The sequence below is a fragment of the Odocoileus virginianus genome, chromosome 14, assembly GCF_023699985.2.
Source record: "Odocoileus virginianus isolate 20LAN1187 ecotype Illinois chromosome 14, Ovbor_1.2, whole genome shotgun sequence".
Lineage (NCBI taxonomy): Eukaryota > Metazoa > Chordata > Mammalia > Artiodactyla > Cervidae > Odocoileus > Odocoileus virginianus.
In genome coordinates this window covers 34,082,076-34,102,971 of record NC_069687.1, presented here as the reverse complement: position 1 = coordinate 34,102,971, position 20,896 = coordinate 34,082,076, and the positions used below count along the sequence as shown (strand labels likewise).

Sequence of the window (20,896 nt, the reverse complement as noted above, 5' to 3'; positions counted from 1 at the left end):
TGCTTCTCAGTCTCCAGCTCCCTTTATAGTGCCTCCTCTTCTGTCTCTTTCTCCTAGCTCTGATCTTCCTTGTTCTTTCTTTTTCTTCCTTTTCTGTTCTCCTCTCATTCCTTCTTTCCTCCAATATCTCCCTTTCCTGGTAGTCATAATCCCTTTAAAGGAAGGAAAAGGAGAAGGAAAATCTCCAACCCAGCAAAGAATCCTCATTTTTCTATGCCCACTTTGTGAAACAGGGAAACCTCCCCACATGATCTATGCAAGATCTTCATTTGAGAAAAAAAATGTGTCTGCATTCTTTATAAGTCAAATTTCAAAGTAAAAAATGTTTTTATTATTAAGCATTCTAAAAATGTAAAATGATCAAAATAGAAATATATTAATACTTATTCATAATAATAGTTATGAAACATATAAAGAATTAAATTTCCCTTTTACGGTCTTGAGCTTATGGCATCAGTTAAACTTATATTGCTTTCTGGCAGTTCATCATTCTAAAATGACTGAAAGCAATGCTGTCTTAGCATATTATGATCATAAATTATGCAATACATATCAAAACATGCCATGTATGCACTGGAGTTTACAGATTGTAAATTGACCTTAGTAATAAGAAACACCTTGACCTTCTTTGAAGTTAACAAATGTCAAATTTGATGTCAAAGTTCCAAATGGCCATATTCTGAGAGTTACAGAATTTTCTAGACATGAGTATGTCTTACCATGTATGTTATCAGCGTATACACCTTATGTTGGGCTTCCCTGGTGCCTCAGATGGCAGAGTCTGCCTGAGATCCCCTGGAGAAGGAAATGACAACCCACTCCAGTATCCTTGCCTGGAAAATCCCATGGATGGAGGAGCCCAGCACACTATAGTCCATGGGGTTGCAAAGTGTTGGACACGACTGAACAATGTCACTATACCTTATGTTTGTCTTTTTATTTAAAAAAAAAAAACAACACAATTTCTCCCATTTTGGAATTCAGGAACTCCAGTGAGATATATATATATATATATATTTACACTGATGAAAATACTGAGAAAATATATAAATCCACAAAAAAGGGATAATATCCTTAAAATGAAGCATTATCTTCATAATAAGTGACTGTTTCCCAAAACTAATGCTATTACCATTTCCATTTTAACTAGTCTGTACATACCACAGGGCTTCCCAGATGGTTCAGCAGTAAAGAATCCACCTTCCAATGCAGGAGACCCAGGTTTGATCCCTGGGTCGGAAAGATCCCCTGGAGAAGGAAATGGCAACCCACTCCAGTATTCTTGCCTGGCGAGTCCCATGAACAGAAGAGCCTGGCAGGTTACATATAGTCCAGGGGTTGCAAAGAGTCGGATACAACTTAGTGACTAAATTTCCACCACCATACATACCACAGCTCTACAAGACATCTCCAGTTAGTAAACATGACGCAGAAAACGAATCTTCTATTTAACAAAATGGGGTTAGAGGAAGTGTATAGCTTTACTAATTAATATTTTAAACAAGTATAGACCACAGTAGTTAGTAGCATCTATTCCTTCTTTATGCACATTTAATAAGAAAATGAAAGAAGAGACATCACTTCTACACAAGTTTTGTGTTTTTTTTTTTTTTAAACTACAGCTGCTGCTGGCAGAGATCTTATAACAGAACATGCTTTGTCCTTAGTAGAACAAGGAAAGATGCTGAGTATAGCTGGCAGCTTGTCCTGGCAAGAATAAGAGAAAGCACCATCCTCTCCTCTCCCTCCCCCAGATACCTCCTGGCTCCCATCAGGAGGTTCTTGACCAGCTCTTTCCCAATTTCTCCAGGTTAGGAGAACCAGCAGTATACCCCACACTCTGAGAGCAGACAGGAGGCTTAAAAAACACAGGTCCTGGCAGCTGTTCTTCTCCCTTTCTTCTCAGTGAAGCAGTTTTTTTTTTTTTGTAATAAAAGTGAAAAGTTGAACAAAAGGCAATTACAAGTGCAAATACCACTCCTTTGTCATATAAAAAACTTTTCTTCTAGGTGTGTTTTCCAACCTTTTTCCTGCCATTTATCCTTTCCTCTTTCTCTTTCCAGGTCGTTTCTCACATTCTCCTTCCCTTCCCTCTAGCTCAATAGATGAATAGTTTATATTCCAAAGAGAAAATGAAGAACTGCTCTAGAAACCAAATAATATATAGTGTCTTTGTTCCTGATTGTGATCACCCAATTCTTTGGATATTGGGTATGAAATCTCCAAGGTGAAATATGTTGTTTTTGCCAGAAGTGGCAGCCAACCCAAATTGGCAGTTTTTCTCATAATTCTAAATGCTTGCTTCATGCTCAGAGGAAAGTGTTGAAGACAGTGAGTGTGAAAATAGTTTGTAAGCAAGTAGCGAATATACTTAAGCTTCATCAAAAATCACTTCTATTTGTATATTAAGACATTTATAGCATGCTCTTCTCCGAAGTGAAAGTACTTTTTATTTCTAGATTAACAGTAGACTTTAAAGTTATTCTGACTTTAAGGCTAAGGATCACATATGATGTATAAATATACTATATGATTGTAATATCAGATATCCGTTCTTGGAAGATTATCTAAAAGGCAAAAATGATGACACGGCGGGCACAGTGAGGTGTCGTCAAAATGATGTCATCCATACAGGAAAGCAGGACACTGAGATTCTTATTTCATTTTTTCAATTAATCAAAAGTGGACATGGTCATATCACTTCATTTCTCAGAGCCTCAATTTTTTTCTGTAAAATGAACTAAATGACTTCCTTTGCTTTCCATAATTCACAGTCTACTGGGGAAATGGGCAAGAAAACAATTATAAAATAGGGGAGGTATAGAATGTTATAGAAAGAAATTTAAAATGCAGAAATATAGATTTAGAGAATTAGGAGCTACACTCTACAAAGGCCCCACGAATAGATTTCAATTTTTTTTAATACCCCTTTGTAAAAAATATAATGCTATCAGACTAAGAGTTAAATGCTGTAATTATAAGATATTGAGAGGAAATTGAATTTAATGCAGTAACGGTTCTAGAATAATACTCTCTTTTTTTAATAAGTCTATCTATGTAGTGATGTAATACTATATAATCTGAAAATTGCCTTATGGTAAAATGCTAGAAACAAACAATATCATTGTTTAGAAAACTTTATGGAGTACTGAATCTCACTTGATTCTTATTAGTTTTGCTTTTTTTTTTTTTTTTTGCTTAGGTACTACTTATCTATTACAATAAGGAACAATTTTTATTCCTTTTCACATATAACATCTAATAACTTTTTTTCTAATTAAAAAAAGTAGCTGCTTTATAATATTATATTAGTTTCAGGTATGCAAGTGATTCTATGTTTTTATAAGTTACACTTCATTTAAAGTTATTATAGAATATTGACTATATTCTCTATACTGTACAATATATCCTTATAGCTTATTTATTTTACACATAGTAGTTTGTACTCCTTAAACTCCCACCCCCACCCCAACACTGGTAACCAGTAGTTTGTTCTCCATATCTGTGTCTTTTTTTGTTTTGTAATATTCATTCATTTGTTTTATTTTTTAGATTCCATATATAAGTGACAACATACAGTATTTGTCTCTCTGACTTATTACACTAAATATAATACCCCGCAGGTCCACTGGTATTGTTGCAAATAGCAAAATCTCATTCTTTTATGGCTGAATAACATTCCATTGTGTTTACACACTACGTCTTCTTTATCCACTCATCTGTTGGTGGACATTTAGTTTGTTTTTATATCTTGACAATTGTAAATAACATCCTGATAACTGTTGACTGGAATGTTATTTTTTCTTTCATTTAACTGCTTAATATGTACTTCCTTTCCTGATAGCTAAATAATTAATATATCAATTAATGTCTACTCTTTTTCTCCTAGCCACAGTCAGAGTGGAAGTGGAGGTAAGCTACACACTTTTATCAGTTTCTCAAGTCTTCAACGTTCTTGTATTTATTAATAACAAAATGCGCTTGTTTGCAAATAATGAGGAGGATCTTAATGTGGTAGAAAGAACAATGGACTGGGAATCAATGACATGGAGTCCAGTCCTGGCCACTGAGTGACCCTGAGCAAGTCACTTCTTTCTTCCACGTTATGGTCATAGGGTGACTCCACTTCCAGTGTGCCCAGGGCAGTCTTGATTTGTGCCAGTTGTCTGAGCACAATTTCTAGTAGCATCCCCCTTCACTTTCAGAAATGTCCCTATTTGGATGATACCTTACATAGTCACCATAGCTATGACTCCTAAAGACTTCTCATTATCCCATCAACAAAATAAGGGTTGCTAATACCTGGCAGTGCTGAAATTCTCATCTTAAAAATCTAATTTCAACTTTATTGCACATATTTTTACAAAGAAGGTAGTCTTTGTTAAATAACAAAGAAACATTTGTTAAATAAATATTTGTCAAATAGCAAACATAGGATAACAAATCAAGCAAGGGTTTAACTTTTAAAATATTACTTTGATGAAATGAAAAAGTTCTTTGTCCCAGCTCCCATCAATGTTTACAGTCACTTTTCATTAGCTTTCCTTTCGTTACATCTTGATCAATGCTTTTTTCTGAATGTCTCCTTAGTATTAATTAAGTTTTTCTTATCAACTTTTCCCTTCTTTTTCCACAATAAATTTTAACTCCATCCTCTGTTTAATTTTACTTTTTCTCAGTTGTTTCCCCCACTTCTGTCACCTCCAGTGCACAGTACTCTATATCATCTCTCATATTTTTACAGTTCACTTCTAAGAATTCCTTATAAAATAATGTTAAAAAATTAATTTACCTCTGTGTAAGAGTGGGAAAATAAAGCTATTTTAATTTAAATAATTGCTATAAAAATAAGATGCTCTCTGCATCTTATTTCGCATAAGACATTTATTATCAAATTTTGAGTGAGCATTTGTGACCAAATTACAAAATTAACATATTTTTTCCCCCTAATTCATATGAAGGGATGTTCCCACCTCCCCCAGATGATGATATTTATGATGGGATAGAAGAGGAGGATGCTGCTGATGGGTAAGCATAATCAGCTTAATTGCCTCTTTGCAAAATATTATATATACTGAAATTGTCACTGGTTTTGATTTCTAGTTAGAATAAAAAGCAGAAAGTAACGTTCCCTGTTACATAACCAAAAATGTTTGATTAACAGCAATGGCAAATGAGGAATTGTAATTATACCACACTTCAAATGATGTGGTATATTGTTTGGAATATACCACTTGGAACCTTGACAACTATGTCAAAAGGAGTGAAACGGAAAAGGGATAAGGGTTGCTAGTATTCAAACTTTTCCCAATCATTTATTTATCAATCAATACTTCATTTTATCTCTGGAAAGTTTATAGTTGCATGGCTAGCCTTTGTATAATAATCATGTGCTGTGCTGTGCTTGGTCGCTCAGTTGTGTCCAGCTCTTTGCGACCCCATGGACTGCAGCCCACCAGGCTTCTCTGTCTATGGGGATCCTCCAGGCAAGAATACTGGAGTGGGTCGCCATGCCCTCCTCCAGGGGATCTTCCCAACCCAGGAATGGAACCCAGGTCTCCTGCATCGCAGGTGGATTCTTTACCATCTGAGCCACCAGGGAAGCCCTTGTATAATAATTATAGTTGTAAGCAATCCAAATAAATTGAGATCATATGTTTATCTGTGGCTGTATGTGGCAATATTGAAAACTTAATCCTTTGGGTGTTTAAACTTTTGAAGTGGTACATTTTAAAATTTAAATACATATTTTAAAATTTTAATCTAATAGCAACTTACTTTTAATCATAGCAAAGCTAAATTGATGTTTAAAATTTTTGACTCAGCTCACTGGTTTAAGAAACAAGGTTTAAGAAATCTACCAAATAGGAGAAAATAACTTGCCTACTATTTACCTAGTCACAGCAGTATTCAAAGACCATGACTTATAAACTTAATAGCTTCATCTTGTTGAATACAATAAATAGCTTACAGCCTGAATTATCAACACAGTATAACTATAAAAAATCTGATCAATGCCTGCATGCTCCAAAGCTCCACACTACAGGTTGAAGAGAAGAGTAACACCTGGTCCTGGGGGATTTTGAAGATTTTAAAGGGAAAAGATGACAGAAAGAAAAGTATACGGGAGAAACCTAAAGACTCTGAGTCAGACAATGATGAAGGTTCATCGTAAGAGTCAACCAACCACCAAATCCAGTGCACAATAACTACACTAATAATTTAATCAAATGCTACTAATATTTTATAACCAATAACCAAATTCTGACAGTCTTAAGAAATTTTAATGTGTTTTTCCATTAGTCATTCTAGTCTCATTTATTGTGTCACTTTTAAACTCGTGCATTTACATAAAATCATCATATGCGTCAAAAATGTATTTTGTTTTCCTTTCAAACATGCACAAATCCACACGCATACATATAATCAACCTCCATTTAGTAGGACCTTTTTTAAGCTGTAAATCACATCTAAAAGGTCACAATTCCAACACTACATTTTATTATATAATATTTTATACTGACTATTCAAAATATACATTCTCTTTTAAAAGATAATTTATAGAAAAAAAAGGACAAAATTTGGAATTTCTTTTCTCTAAGTACAATATCTAAAGTCTTTGTAACTTTTGCAATAATGATATAGTAATTCCACTTGAATTACATGTTTGTCCTATACTAAAATTATTCTAAGTATCTTCAGTTTGTATAAATAAGACTAAAGCATACATTTTATCTTTCTATACAAAAATAATCCTTTAGCATAAGTTCCATGTTTATAAATTTGAAGGACCTTAAGTACACTCAAATTTTTATTGTTTTATATACACTAATAGACTCACCACACTTTAACAGAAGTCTTTATAAGATGTTAATAACACATAGAATTCCTAATTTTAAATCCTTTTGTGAGACACTAAAACAACACTCAATAAACGAGATACTTAAAATTGTAAGTAAACATAGCAAATCTTCTCTTCATGTGTCATTACTCATATGTAGTCCTCACTTAGAAATAAAAGCAAATATTTTTTTTGCTCAATAACACACCAGCTAATTCTGATTTTAAATCACTTTTACTAATGACCTCTCACACTTTAGTGTAACTGTGCACCATTCTTCCAGTTATGTGTGTATGTGTGTTTAAAGTTCAGAAAGTAATAAAAACAAAGGTTTTTTTCTGTTGCAACTAAAAGTCACCCAATCCTGATTTCAAATCACTTCTGTTAATAAGTTCTCACTCTCTGGTTTCAGTGGATATTCCTCTCTTATTCACCATTCTTCTGTTTGGGGATATATGTGTACATATTATCAAACAGTACTATGTCATACTATGATCTTCATATGACCATACAATACTATGGTTACATGAAGATTCCTGTGACTTTTGTTGATTTTGACCCTACATTCCTATTCTTTGAGTCAAACAGTTTTCATCTGAAGCTACACTGCAATGACTGAAATATTTAGATCATTTCATTTACTCTGGTATGATAATATGCCCAAACTTCATAGAACAAATTCAGAAACATTGGTCCAATGACAGTGAGAAAAATAAGCCACTGGATGTCATGATTCTTGATTTGTTTGGCCAATGCCAGAGTTCACAAAAAGTCTTGCTAAATTCCAAATGGATTGACAAAATCTTGGGACTCAGCAGAGAAATGGAGGATGAGAAAGGAATAATACTCAAAAGATTAGCCTTTATAAGCCTCAAGGCTGTTATTTATTCATGCCTTTCCTAGATAAAAGACCCAATTTCTGTTTTTATATTGGTCTGATTATAATTATGTTCTCATTTTCTTTCCAGTTTCCCTTCTCCTCCTAAACAAGTGGGTAAGTAATAAAAACTAATTGTATTAATATATTTTATATCTCGCTTCTTGCAGATAGGGTAACAGAAGCGATCGCTTTAGTCATGCTGTCCGAATTAAAGTCCTGACTCTGAAAATAATAAACTGTATAACTTTGTCAAGTAACTGCACCTGGGATAGTCACAGTTTCTCAACAGTAAAATAGTGGGGAAAGGAAATTTTTAACTATCAGTGACTTTTAAACAGTTCTTCCAGTCACAGGATCACTATGGAGAAAGGGACAAGTGAGTAGAGATGGGCCCCAGCAGTCCTCATAGATCCCACCCCAATTTAGTCAGAGTTTGATGTTATTAGATTTCTGCAAAAAGAGTTCTAAATACATGCCACACTATGTGCAACCAAGATCCTTCTGAATCTAAATTTCTTTGATTTTTAAAATTGTATCATTTATATTGTCTTTGGAAATTTTTCCACTGGTAAATGTAAAATAGTTTTTTCTTTGTACAATTTTGATCATCTTATTTTTTTACCCCTGCTGAGACTTAAAGAATTTTTCTTAAATTTTCTTTGAACAAAATAAAATGTCTTGCAAGAATATTCAGAGGCTTTCAAAAAGTTTATTTTAATCTATAAATAAATTGAAAATGCAAACCAAACACAAAGATAATCTATTCTTCCAGACTGTTTATCTGACTTTGTTTTCATCTAACAATTTGAAAATATGTAAGGCTGTATGTAGCTCAAAATAATTAATAACTGATGATGAACTTATATCTTAACCTATAATTTTTAAAAAGTACTCAAGAAACTTAGCTCCACAAGGAGTAGATATAAAATGGAACAAATGTGATCAATTAAGTAAAAAATGTGTTACTCGTTTTGATTTCTTTTGCCTTTAATTTTGTCTTAAGAGCATGTGCATGGAACAGTAATTTTTCCTCTTCTGAATGTCAGTGATATGTCATTATTTTTTTATATATATATTCTAGATTGTTCATGTAGCTGAACAAGTTTTTATACTGTGAAATTAATTAATCTGAGTGGAAGGAAAATATGCACATATAAATACAGCATGTATATGTGTGTACATATATACAGAACAAGAGGGAGTAAAAAGAAATCAAATTCTTGCCACTGTTAGAGAGCATTTTAAACTTTCTGTGCTAATCATTCCTTAAAACATTTGTACTCCTTTCAAGCCATCTCTTCAGCTTAATTTGCAACTTAATAGGTACAGAAAGGAAGCACTGCCCCTAACTTTAATAACAAGAAGTCTAGAAGGAAGAAAAGTGTCTACAGATTGGAAAAATCCTTGAGGCAGTTAAAAAATATTGACTTGTTTGTCAACTTTTAACTGATCCTGCCGTTCAGCTAATCTCAGTCACTATTTGAGGGTTTTTTCCTGACAGCAGCAGTTATAATCATTGTCACCATTGTTGCTGAGGGAATTTTAACACAAGCATCAAGGAAGAGAAAAATCTTTCCTCTTTAAAGAAAAGGTGATGTATCCGGAGAAATGTACAGAGGCCTCAGGGAAAGTTATTTTGTTGTCCTCAAAACAATCTTTATATTAAAAACATCATTGAATGCTCATATCAAAATGTCCACTAACAGTGTTTCACCATTTGCTATTCTGTCTTTGTTAGACATGGGAGATGAAGTTTATGACGATGTGGATGCCTCTGATTTCCCTCCTCCCCCAATAGAGATAAGGTAATTAAAATGTTCTCATTACAGTGAAGCAATGAAAATCAGACAGTTCAAGAACAGTCAATTGGACAAAACCCCAACGGGGTGCATCTGTTGGCTCTGTTCTCCTCTCCCTGATCCCAGCTCTGAAGTCTCTGCCAGGTTTGTGAATGGATGGATAGCCCAGGTCCTCCTCCTCTTTCTCTCTCTCCCCTCCCCCACTTCCCCAGGGGTCCTTCTGGTCCCCTGGTCATCCTCTGCCCTGTGACTCACCAATGTCTACGTTCATTTATTCTCTCATTCACTGGGGAAATATCTGAAAGCCTGGTAGCAATTGATCTCACTAATTCATCCCCTCCCTTTATTTTTACTTTTTCCCAAACACTGTTTGTCTTGAAGACACTGCTTAATTTGTATCTCAAATCCTAACCCACCTGCTTCAAGTCTTCTCTGTCCTCCTCAAGAAGACTGTTTTCTTTTTGTGAAAAAAATGAGAACAAGATTTGTATTTTGAAAGGACTTTTAAAAGTTATGTCATATTTTTACAAAAGTATCAGATTCTCAAAGATTCCATTCAAACTAACAACAACAACAAAAACAGTCAGCAGTCAGTTGTGACGTTCTTTAGTTTCCCTAAGGCTTCAATTTAATTTTAGACAAAAATTGTAAGAAAATCTAAAATCAAGTACTTTTTGAAAATTCTTCTGAAATTGAATGTAACAGGGTAGAATGCTTTCTTGTGCTCCAGTGAGTATGTGAGATGATCTGATACATGCTAAAAGGAAGAACACCTTTAACTTTTTCAAGAAAAAAAGAAAGATGAATAAAAAGATCTCAGAATTGATCAGTTAAAGGATGAAAGTAACATCACTGGAATATAGTAAGTGGTGTCTTCTGAGCTATACTGGTAAAAAAAATGCATGAGGGAACTCTAAGTAAATATTTATTTTTTACCAACATTGTTAAACTAATTTTATGGAACAAGAGGCAGTGTCAAGATCAAAGAAACTGAGGGGGAAATATGTTGTTATTTATATATGATGATCAAGTTCTACAGGCAAAACACACCAGAAATGTGAAAGGAGAATCATTCTCCTTTTTTTAGTGCTCCATGAAAGGAAAATCTAATAGTGATCACCATAAGGAAGTCACTTCTATCCCTGATAGTTATAAATGCATTTTTGTGCTTAATATTACTGTAGAAATGCCACCACATTCCATTAAATAGCTCTCTAGGAACCCAGAGTCATCCACTGGCCCTTTTCTTTAAGCAAAATAAGCCCCAGGTGATTCAACATTATGCAATATGAACTATTTTCTTTCCCATTACTTGTTTTCAGAGTTTAAGACAATTGTGTATTCTCTAACATAGCATTGCATTTTTAAAAATAAATTTCACCAGCCCAGCTTGGGTGCATGAGACAAGTGCTCGGGCCTGGTGCACTGGGAAGACCCAGAGGGATCGGGTGGAGAGGGAGGTGGGAGGGGGGACCGGGATGGGGAATACATGTAAATCCATGGCTAATTCATTTCAATGTATGACAAAAACTACTGTAATGATGTAAAGTAATTAGCCTCCAACTAATAAAAATAAATGGAAAAAATAAATAAATAAATAAATTTCAATAAATTATCTTTCAAGAGAACTTGTGGGGCCTTTTTAACATTCACATGTGTTCTGATTGCTCCAGTGTGCTAATCTGGGCCAGAGATTCCATCACTGCCCAGGACACCAGCAGACAGAAAATTGTATCATTTAGTTGCTCAGTTGGGTCCGACTCTTTCCTACCCTATGGACTGTAGCCCACCAGGTTCCTCTGTCCATGGAATCTCCCAGGCAAGAAAACTGGAATGGGTTGCCATTTCCTCCTCCAAGGATCTTTCCAACCCAAGGGTGGAATCCATGTCTCCTGCATTAGCAGGCAGATGTTTTACTACTGAGCGACCAGGGAAGCCTGCAGAAGAAGGCGCTGAGGGACAGTGCAGAACTTGGGGCAGGACAGTGCATCCTAATTCACTTCCCAGTGAATAAACTCAATTCTAAGAGTGAAAAATTAGGACTCAAACATTTTAAATAGCGCAGTTACAAACAAAGCTTTATCTTAGGTAATCAAAATAAAAATTAATCAGTGTTTAAAAACTGTCATTATTCACAAATATTCTGCTTTTTAAAACTCCTTCCTACAGAGATTCACAGCCTTTTCCTAACAACCATATTTAATCCTGGGGAATGGTTCACAACCTTGATTTCAGATTAAATCACCTGGGGGCTTTTAAAATATGTGTGTCGGTATCTGGACCTCACTCAACCTAATTAATTAGAATTGTTAATTAATTTAATGTAATTAAAATTTCTAGGATTTAGACAAGGGCAGTGGTATCTTTAAAAAACTTCCCAGGTGATCCTATTTGTGACCGGGCTGGAGAATCACTACCTTAGACTAGTTCACTTCTCTTATAGTAATTGACTTTAGTTGGTATCATAAGATTCAACCTCGGCTTCATTTTAAGTAGATATAAAAAAATTAATATATAGATAAATTTTTAAGCCATGAAAATCAGTCTTTCCAAAAGTGTTCTTTGGCAGGGAATTCCCTCATGGTCTAGTGGTTAGGATTTAGCACCTTCAGTGCTGGGGCATGGGTTCAATCCATGGTCGGGGAACTGAGATCCTGCAAGCTGCATGGCATGGTCAAAATTTTTTTTTAATGTTCCTTTTTTAAAAAGCTTTTTCTATGACATTAGTCAAACCACTTGATTACCTAGGAAGGGTTGAAAAATACAGAGGATTCAAGAATAGGTTGGGTCATTTGAACTTGCTGATATGTAGCAATGTTTAAACTACACTTTGGTCATTTTATATTGTTCAACATGATAATCTCAAACTTCCATTTTAACTCAGCCTGTACTCTCTTGAAGAATATTCTACATTAAGAAAAGTCATCATTTATCACAGTGAATGTACTAGATTCTAAGAAAAATAATTAATTGAAAAAGAAATTTAACAAAAATGTAATGTTATGAATTCTCCATTATACACTATTCTTTTTATGTTTTGAAACTAAATGTTGTTTTATGTGTGTTCTGCCATCCTAGTCAAGGAGCCAAGACCAAAGCCGAAGAAAAAGACCCTAAGAAGCTAAAAAAGCAAGAAAAAGAAGAAAAAGACTTCAGGAAAAAATTTAAAGTATGTTACATTTAAATATCATACAAAGTTCAAAGCCCGAATAAAAAAACTGATGATTATCTGTATAACTATCAATATCACAGTTATCCATCACAACACCTTTATTTTCTACAAACTTTGTTTTAGATTTAGATTTATTCCTATAAGAAATTAAGCAAACTCTTGTACATGCCCAATATACATACTGTGGTAATCATCTAAATTTAGCTGTCCTTTGAAACTCAATAAGAAGGTAAGCTAAAAATAGAATGATTAAAAATGATGTGGTATATATATATGAAATATTATTCAATCATGAAAAACAAGGAAATCCTGCCATTTGTGACAATGTGGATGGACCTCAAGAGCATTATGCTAAGTAAACTGTCAGACAAGAGGCAGAGACAAATACTATATGATATCATTTATATGTAGAATCTAGAAAAACCAAACCCAGAGGAACCAAGAGTAACGTGGTGGTTACCAGAAGTGGAGAGCAGGGGGAGCTGTTTGTCAAAGGGTACAAATATTCAGTTATAAGATGAGTAAGTTTAGGGATCTAATTACAGCATGGTGATTATAGTTAGCAATACGGTATTACATACTTGAAAATTCCTAAGAGAGTACATCTTAAATGTTCTCACTACAAAGAAGCAATGGTAATTATGTAAAGTGATCGAACCAACAGAATTGAAGTTTTGACGGTAATCATTTTGCAGAAAATGAGTGTGACAAATAAACACATGTACATCTTAATTTTTTTATTTTAAAAATAATTATTATATTAGGTTGGTGAGGTTGCAAGTGATTTTTCTCCAAAAAAGTTTTGTTTAATCTTCTTATGTTATCTTTTGAAACGATAACAAGGAACTAGTTTTTTAACAAAATCTGAAATTTTGATGTCATTTTTAACAAAAATTTTTAATAAGTCTGTCAATAAGTGAATTATTTTAATAATACACATCAATCAATAATAAATGTTTTCCCTTATTTTTCCAGTATGATGGTGAAATTAGAGTCCTCTATTCCACCAAAGTTGCACCATCCTTATCTTCTAAAAAGTGGGGCAACAGAGATCTACAGATAAAGCCTGGAGAATCTCTGGAAGTTATACAAAACACAGACGATACAAAAGTTCTCTGCAGGAATGAAGAAGGAAAATGTAAGTCACTACTTACTCTTCAGAAATATGATGCTCCAGCATTTAACAGCTAAACAAGTTTTAGTGATCACTCCAAACTCTTTTTGATCCATGCTTTGTAAATTCCATGCTTTGTAAATTCTGGAAAATTCACATTAAGAAACTGGAGATCTTGCTGGGCTGGAACCAATGTATTTCATTTTAATTTTTTTCATTTCCCACCTGCTATATTTGGCACTGAGTTGAAAAGATAATGCCAAATTAGTGTTTCTGGAAATATGGTCCCACAGACCCCCAGCATCAGAAAACTCTGATGCGATTATCACAGTTGCAATACCCTGGCCCCACATTTGACTTGCTGAGTCATGAGCTCTGGGGGTCAAAGATTGTAAGTCTTTCCTAGTTTGTTCCCATGTACACTAAAGTGAGAACGACTGTGCTAAAGAATTGAGTGATTCTTGCTCTGGTCTGGTTTTAAAATTATATCTCATATGTCACACCTAGCATTTCCAGTTTTCCTACCTTGCAAATTCACTTGTTTTCATTTTCTATTTGCCACATTTAATATAACCTACTCTTCCAAATAAATACAAGACAATCCTTTCCTCTCTGACAGCTACTTAAGCTGACAGATGGAAATGTTTTTGTCCAATTTTAAAAGGTAGCTTATTTCATTTAAAGTCCGGGGAAGAGTAAATCAAAACTCTGTTGTCCTATATTTAAAACTGAATAGCCAGCCTGGCTGTCCCATATCAGCCCAGTAAGTCTGCACGGAAAACACGAACTCTGAGTTCAATTTTAATGACAGGAAGGTGACTCAGGGACAGGAACGAAAATGGATCTTTTAAGAATAAAACACAGTGACTCAAGGGTGGGGAAAATGGATCTAAAGTTTTTATGGACAAGGTGTGGTTGGCTGTAAAAGGGAAAAATGGAATGTGGGTACAAAGGATAACATGCAGGGGTATGTAGTGTTTAGACTAGAAGGTCACGGAGATAATTTGAAGACATAGCTGCAGGAGACAAAGAATACCCCCATTCAATCCAGAATTTGTGAACACACACCCTAAGGAATAGTCTTAAATGCAGATAACTGCATGCTTTAAAGGGCTGCCAAAATATTTTTTTAATGTTCAAGATTTTTAAATTATTAAAGTTATGATGAATATACCAAATTGAATATTTTCCAGGATGATTATGATAACATGAGGAAATGCTCATGATCCATTAGTAACAGAAACAAGAAGCCTGCTTACTAAAGGATGGGATTTATTTACAGCCATGTTTAAAAAATATGTAAATAAAACTAAAATGTTAATAATGGCTGATGAGGGCAATGGAGGGGGTTGCTTTCCAGGTGACGCTAGAGGTGAAGGACCCACTTGCCAATGCAGGAGACGTCAGAGACACTGGTTCAATCCTTGGGTCAGAAAGATCTCCTGGAGGAGGGCATGGCAACCCACTGCAGTGTTCTTGCTTGGAGAATCCCATGGACCGAGGAGCCTGGCAGGCTACACTTTATAGGGTCACAGCAAGTTGGACAAGACTGAAGCGAATGAGCATGCACGCATGCGCAGGGTGATGGGCCTAAGTTTCTTTCCCTCTGCTTTTCCAATTATGTCACATTTTTCACAACAGGCAATTGTTCTAATGCTTGTTATATGGACCTTTCTCCAGAGGACAAATTTCAGGCTTATTTTGACCTGCTGTCTGGAGATTCCTGTCCTTAAAAACAGACCCCATCTAGAGCAGTGCTCCTCTACTTAAAAGTACATACACTTCACAGAGATCTTGTTAAAAATGTAGATTTTAATTTAGTAGATCTGAGGTGAGGAGTTTTCCCAAGGTCTCACGTAATTCATGCTGTTAGTCCACAGAACAGACTCTGAGTAACAGGATGTAAATAACCTCAGCAACAAACATGTATAGATACAGATGGGCAGATGTAGATTCAACATCAAAAATTGAAATTCGGAGCAGACTCCTATCTAGGAATCAACAGACCTTAAGCAGCCATTCAGGGATAATTTGTAATCTGCTGTCATTTTCTATTTAGACATCAATCATTCTAAATCCTAGTATGAATAGTGGAGGGCTCCCATCCTCTTAAGACTTTATCATCTGTTAAAAATGAGAAGTGAAAACATTACATGATAAAATCAAGTGTTCCTTGTTACTTTTATCTTTTTTTTTCCCCTGGTGTAGGACCAATGCAGTTTACAGTTCCCAAGCTCACGAATAACTAACTCAATTCTTTGGTGGTTTGGAGCTCATCTCAAACAGAATGAAAATTATCTTATTATATCTTGTATGCTAATTGTTGTTTATTTAAAAACTTCCTTTGGCCTGGACTTTGTCTTAGTTTGGCCTCCCCAGTTGGAAGGTGAGTCTGGGAAACTCCCGTGGGCAAGTGGCAGAGTAGACTGGGAAGAGAAGGCAGCTAATAAAACTTTGTTATCAAAAAGAGGTATCACTTGGGTAGGTGGAGCTTGCATGCTCAATTGTTTCAGCCGTGTCCAACTCTTTGTGACCCTATAGACTGTAGCCTGCCGGGTTCCTCTGTCCATGAGATTCTCCCAGCAAGAATACTGGAGTGGGTTGCCAGGGAATCTTCCTGGCCTAGGGATTGAACCCACGTCTCTTATTTCTTCATTGGCAGACTCAAACAGCAGTGTTATCCCATCCAGTGGGAAAAAAACAGGGGTATTTATACATCAACTCCTGTCCATCAGGAATTGAAGCCTACCCCTGGGCATGTGGCCAGTCATTCAGGACACTGAGAAAGCAGACAACGAGGGTTCTGGAAGCCAGAAAAAAAAAAAAAGCCATCAGTAAATAAATAGAAAATGCAATTACTATCAGTTGCAAGTCGAACCACAAAGCCCTGAAATCATGAGGGTGAAAGTACGTGGGAGGGCCATCAAAAGCATCTTCAATTGCATTATTCCACAATTCAATGACCAGATTTATTTCATTTCCCTTTTATTTTCCCAAATCTCTTATCTCTCTTAATTTTTCCAAAATTGCTCCTTATTCTTTCCCTGAACTGAATCCTTGACGTTTTTAATTTTCTTAATGTCTGATCCATTCCTCAAATATTACTATAGGATTTGGGACAGTTGCTGTGTGGATTTAACCCTCCCTCATCTGGATTATTCCAATAACCTTTCAAAAGATATGATTCCCTTACCATTACTCTCAGACAGTCAACTCACCACACTGTTACCCAAATATTATTTTTAAAAACATGAAGTCTTTACTGTTAGTATATAAAATCCTTTATGATCTAACCTTCCCCTCATCAACTATTTCCCATCTGCAGCTGATACTTCAGAAATACAGACTACCGACTTATCATTGCCTGAGTAAATTATGCTATTTCATCCTTCTATACTATTTTATTCTATTTAAAATGCCCATAAATTATATATTAAAAACAAACCAGTTGCCATCTAAAATTGGAAGCACACTCACTCCCTCCTCCCTAGACTTCCTAACACAACTAACCTCTCCCTTGCTCCACCATACCACTATTATTACCGCTGCAATTGTCCTTATTGCTTTGCCAACATATTACTCTTACTAGACTCTGAGTTTGCGAGTAACTTCAATGAAATGTTAACATTGTATTGCCAACACATCCTGCACTGCCTGGTACCTTGTTTGGGACTTGCTGAATTGAGTATAAGAATTTGGAGGCTGCAATTGTTTAACCAGATGAAACTCTGACATGCTGACATTTGTGGGAAGAAGTCTATTGAACAGTTTAACTTGTTTTAAGACACAAGTTCTCTGTCTTAGCCTTAGTGATTCAGTTCACTTGTTGTGTATCATTTGAGAAACTCTAAATCTTTCAGTTCCTTTTTCTACATGTAATTAGCAGTAATAGCATTTGCAATCCAGCACCACAGCGATCCTAACATTTTCCTTACTTTCTATTCTTTTTTAATCTGGCAAAAAAAAAAAAAGAGAGAGAGAGAGAGAAAACCATAGTTTACTTAAACACAGTTTCTAATGATAGAAATCCAAGGCTAAAGCATGAACAGTAATCCCTTCTCACTATTGAACAGAGCACAAGTCACTTTTACTGGCATTAACACATTTGAAACAGTCTCACCCACAGACTTGTAGAAGAGCATACTGTAGAGGCATTGAGATCTTAAATATATATTTGATGCCACACTCCCAAATGTTTATAATTTCTTGATAATATTTGTGCATTTTCCTCAACTCAATGTCTCATAAGCTATGAGTTTCCCACCTCCTGAAGAAAATTTTCCTACAAAAATGTGTGGAATGAGACATGAGCTGAGTTATTTGTGGTCAAAATGTCCTCCATTTCCTTTGGGCATCAAAGGAAGGGGAATTTTAAAGGTACTTTGAATGTCTCCAATCCAATTGATCATTTCTTTGCTTAGGTAATTTTGTTTTCCATTTTAAAACAACACATGCTAACCGAAGAAAAAAATTTTTATTCAGAAATTTAATAATTCATCTGATTTGAAGCCCTAAAACTAAGTAGGGAGAGAAAAAGAGAGGAAAGAGAACATTTCTAATACACTAGGATAATAATTTATATTTAGTATTATACACTGCATTTCATTTTTAACTTCTATTCCACTATGAGCATTTTCTCTTGAAGTTGGACATTGTTTCACTTGCCTGGGTAAAAGTATGCAATGTGATTTTATTGTTTTTAAACTTCATGAGGCCAAGTTGAGTAAATTTAACTTTATTTCTGGGCTTGCTTACAACAAATGAAATGATAAGGAAATAATATAATTCCTCATTTTTACTGAGTAAATAATTTGAAAATATTAGAACAACGATCTCTTTGATTTTATTCCAAAGATGGCTTTGTATATCCTTGTATATCCTTGGTAATTTTATATTCACAACACCCTTCAGAAAGGTCAGTCATTAGTTCTAGGACACATCTGCCCTGTAGCAAGTAACGTTAGGGGAAGAAATTAACTGGCAAGTATAGGGGGTGGGTGTGACTTTCTTAACTAGCTCTACCCCACCACATATTTCAAAGCATTTGTTTCAAGCCACTGTGTTCTATGTTCTGTTCTGTCAATGTGAAGTTTCCAAATAATAATTTCGTATGATATATGAGACTCCCTGGTGTTGCAGTGTCCATCATATTATAGAGCTAACTAAACACAGTAGCTCCTCTGCATGGTTTAGAACTACGGTGAGATTTTCTATTTCAATTGTTTGTATTTTTCATTAATGTTCCCTATGATGGTTGTACATGGAACATGTGAGCAAAGAGAACATTTTCTACTGCAAACAAAAATTTGTTTCTAGGAACTATAATGGAGAGATTGTATAAAAATTCATGGTAAGACACTTGTTTTGACACTGTCATGAATCATGCTTCTAATAGAATGAAGTTTTAGCAGAGATTTCTAAAGGTACTAGACAGCAAAACCTATGCTGTATTAAAAGTTGTTCACCCTGTAGAAATGCTATTTAATAGTGATTTTATAGCTAATGAGCCCTAAATGACCACATCATTTCAGGGAACTAAAATAGAGCAGCGCAGGACCAACCCTGCTCCAAACCCTTAATATGTTTGCTCTCAAATAATGTTCCCAATCATTGATGTTTATGTATCTCACAACTACAAAGACAGCAACAACATTAGAGCTTTCCTCAAAACAAAAAGTAGTTAGAATTTTTGAACAGACAAGATATAGGAGGAAATGTAATAGAGGTTTGAGAAGCTAAGAAAATATATTTTTTATAATTAAGTTTGTGATATTAGGTAATTAAACTGTATTGTGAGTTATTAACTTTGATCACTGAAAGGACTGTTTTACACCTAATTACAGATAGTGTTTTTTCCATGTCAACACAATTTTAGCATAATTGAGTTTTAAAAAAATAGATGTCCTATGGTGGTGGTGCTGTAGTCGCTAAGTCATGTCCGACTCTTGGAACCCCATGGACTGTAGCCTGCCAGACTCCTCTAGCACAGGAAAATAAAAACCTTTAATTTCCAAAATGAGGATTATATTCTTTATTTTGGATTTTGTTTCTTTTGACTTTCTAAATATTTTTTACGAATGACAACAAATATATTTGATGCCAGAATAATTCCAATCTATGGCAATATTTTCTTACTTCTTATATATTTCCCTAATTGTCTACTTTCTAATTTTAGTTCAGATACTTTACAAAGTCCAGACAACTAACAAAGAGATTGACTTCATCATTGAAGGCTTCAGTCGTTATTTTTAAATTATTAATTTAAACATGAATATCATGGAACACTTAACTTGTGTTGTTTTATTTTCCAATTCGTTTTAAGAGAAAATTAAAAATGAAAACATAGCCATCAATTTTAACTAACGAAAAAATAAAGTTTTTGACTGTTACTGTCTGTAGAAATGGGTCACAATTTATGTTAGCCCTAAACACAGGTACAGGTAAAGACAGATTTCCACTATTGAAACCCTGATACAAAATCTGCAGTTTGTTCTAAAAGTCTGTTATTTGCACAAAGTTTCTCTTTTGAGAGATACACAGAGAATTGAATTTATTAAAGATGAGCTTATCCCCCTTTAAAAATCATGCTAAATGGGTGATGTCTAACCTTAAATTTTTTTAAGTTTGTTAATGTGAAATGAAAGAACTGTGGAATCAAAGGCAACTCAAGGGTCATAGATATTAATTTTAGATGACCTTTATATTAACTTTTTCCACATCTGCTTTAATTGAAGTAAAATGGAAGATATAACATGGTATAATTTTTTCATATTCCAAAAAAAATATTACTTTAGTCTGTCTTTATCATTTTGACACATGCTTCATTACCTCTATGCTACACGAATTCAAAGATAACTTTGATTCTTTATTTTCCAAATATGACTCTTGTAAACAATTTTTATCAAAAAGTGGTGAATCTCTTGACAGAATATTTGGTGGCGTATTTTTACCCTGGAATATTTCAAAGGAAAGTTTGCTTCCTTAAATTTTAATGCACAATTTCAGTTATATGATTCTAACTTAAAATTTTTGCATGCTAAGTCAGTGGCAATATATTAATATGTTTAAGTAAGTTTATTAGCATTGGTAT

The 20,896-nt window shown here is 34.6% G+C and overlaps 1 protein-coding gene across 3 annotated transcripts in view; it reads left to right on the top strand.

The window, feature by feature from the left end:
• The window catches only part of FYB1 (FYN binding protein 1), a 170,085-nt gene that overhangs the window by 142,683 nt on the left and 6,506 nt on the right, over window positions 1–20,896 (top strand). For 2 of the 3 annotated variants that reach the window (XM_070476612.1, XM_070476613.1), the window contains exons 10-16: window positions 3,890–3,912; window positions 4,962–5,028; window positions 6,034–6,171; window positions 7,810–7,835; window positions 9,460–9,526; window positions 12,599–12,689; window positions 13,668–13,830. In XM_070476612.1, coding sequence (XP_070332713.1) covers window positions 3,890–3,912; window positions 4,962–5,028; window positions 6,034–6,171; window positions 7,810–7,835; window positions 9,460–9,526; window positions 12,599–12,689; window positions 13,668–13,830 — 575 coding nt within the window. The remainder of the gene's footprint in view (window positions 1–3,889; window positions 3,913–4,961; window positions 5,029–6,033; window positions 6,172–7,809; window positions 7,836–9,459; window positions 9,527–12,598; window positions 12,690–13,667; window positions 13,831–20,896) is intronic. The other variant, XM_070476614.1, reaches the window with a different exon arrangement.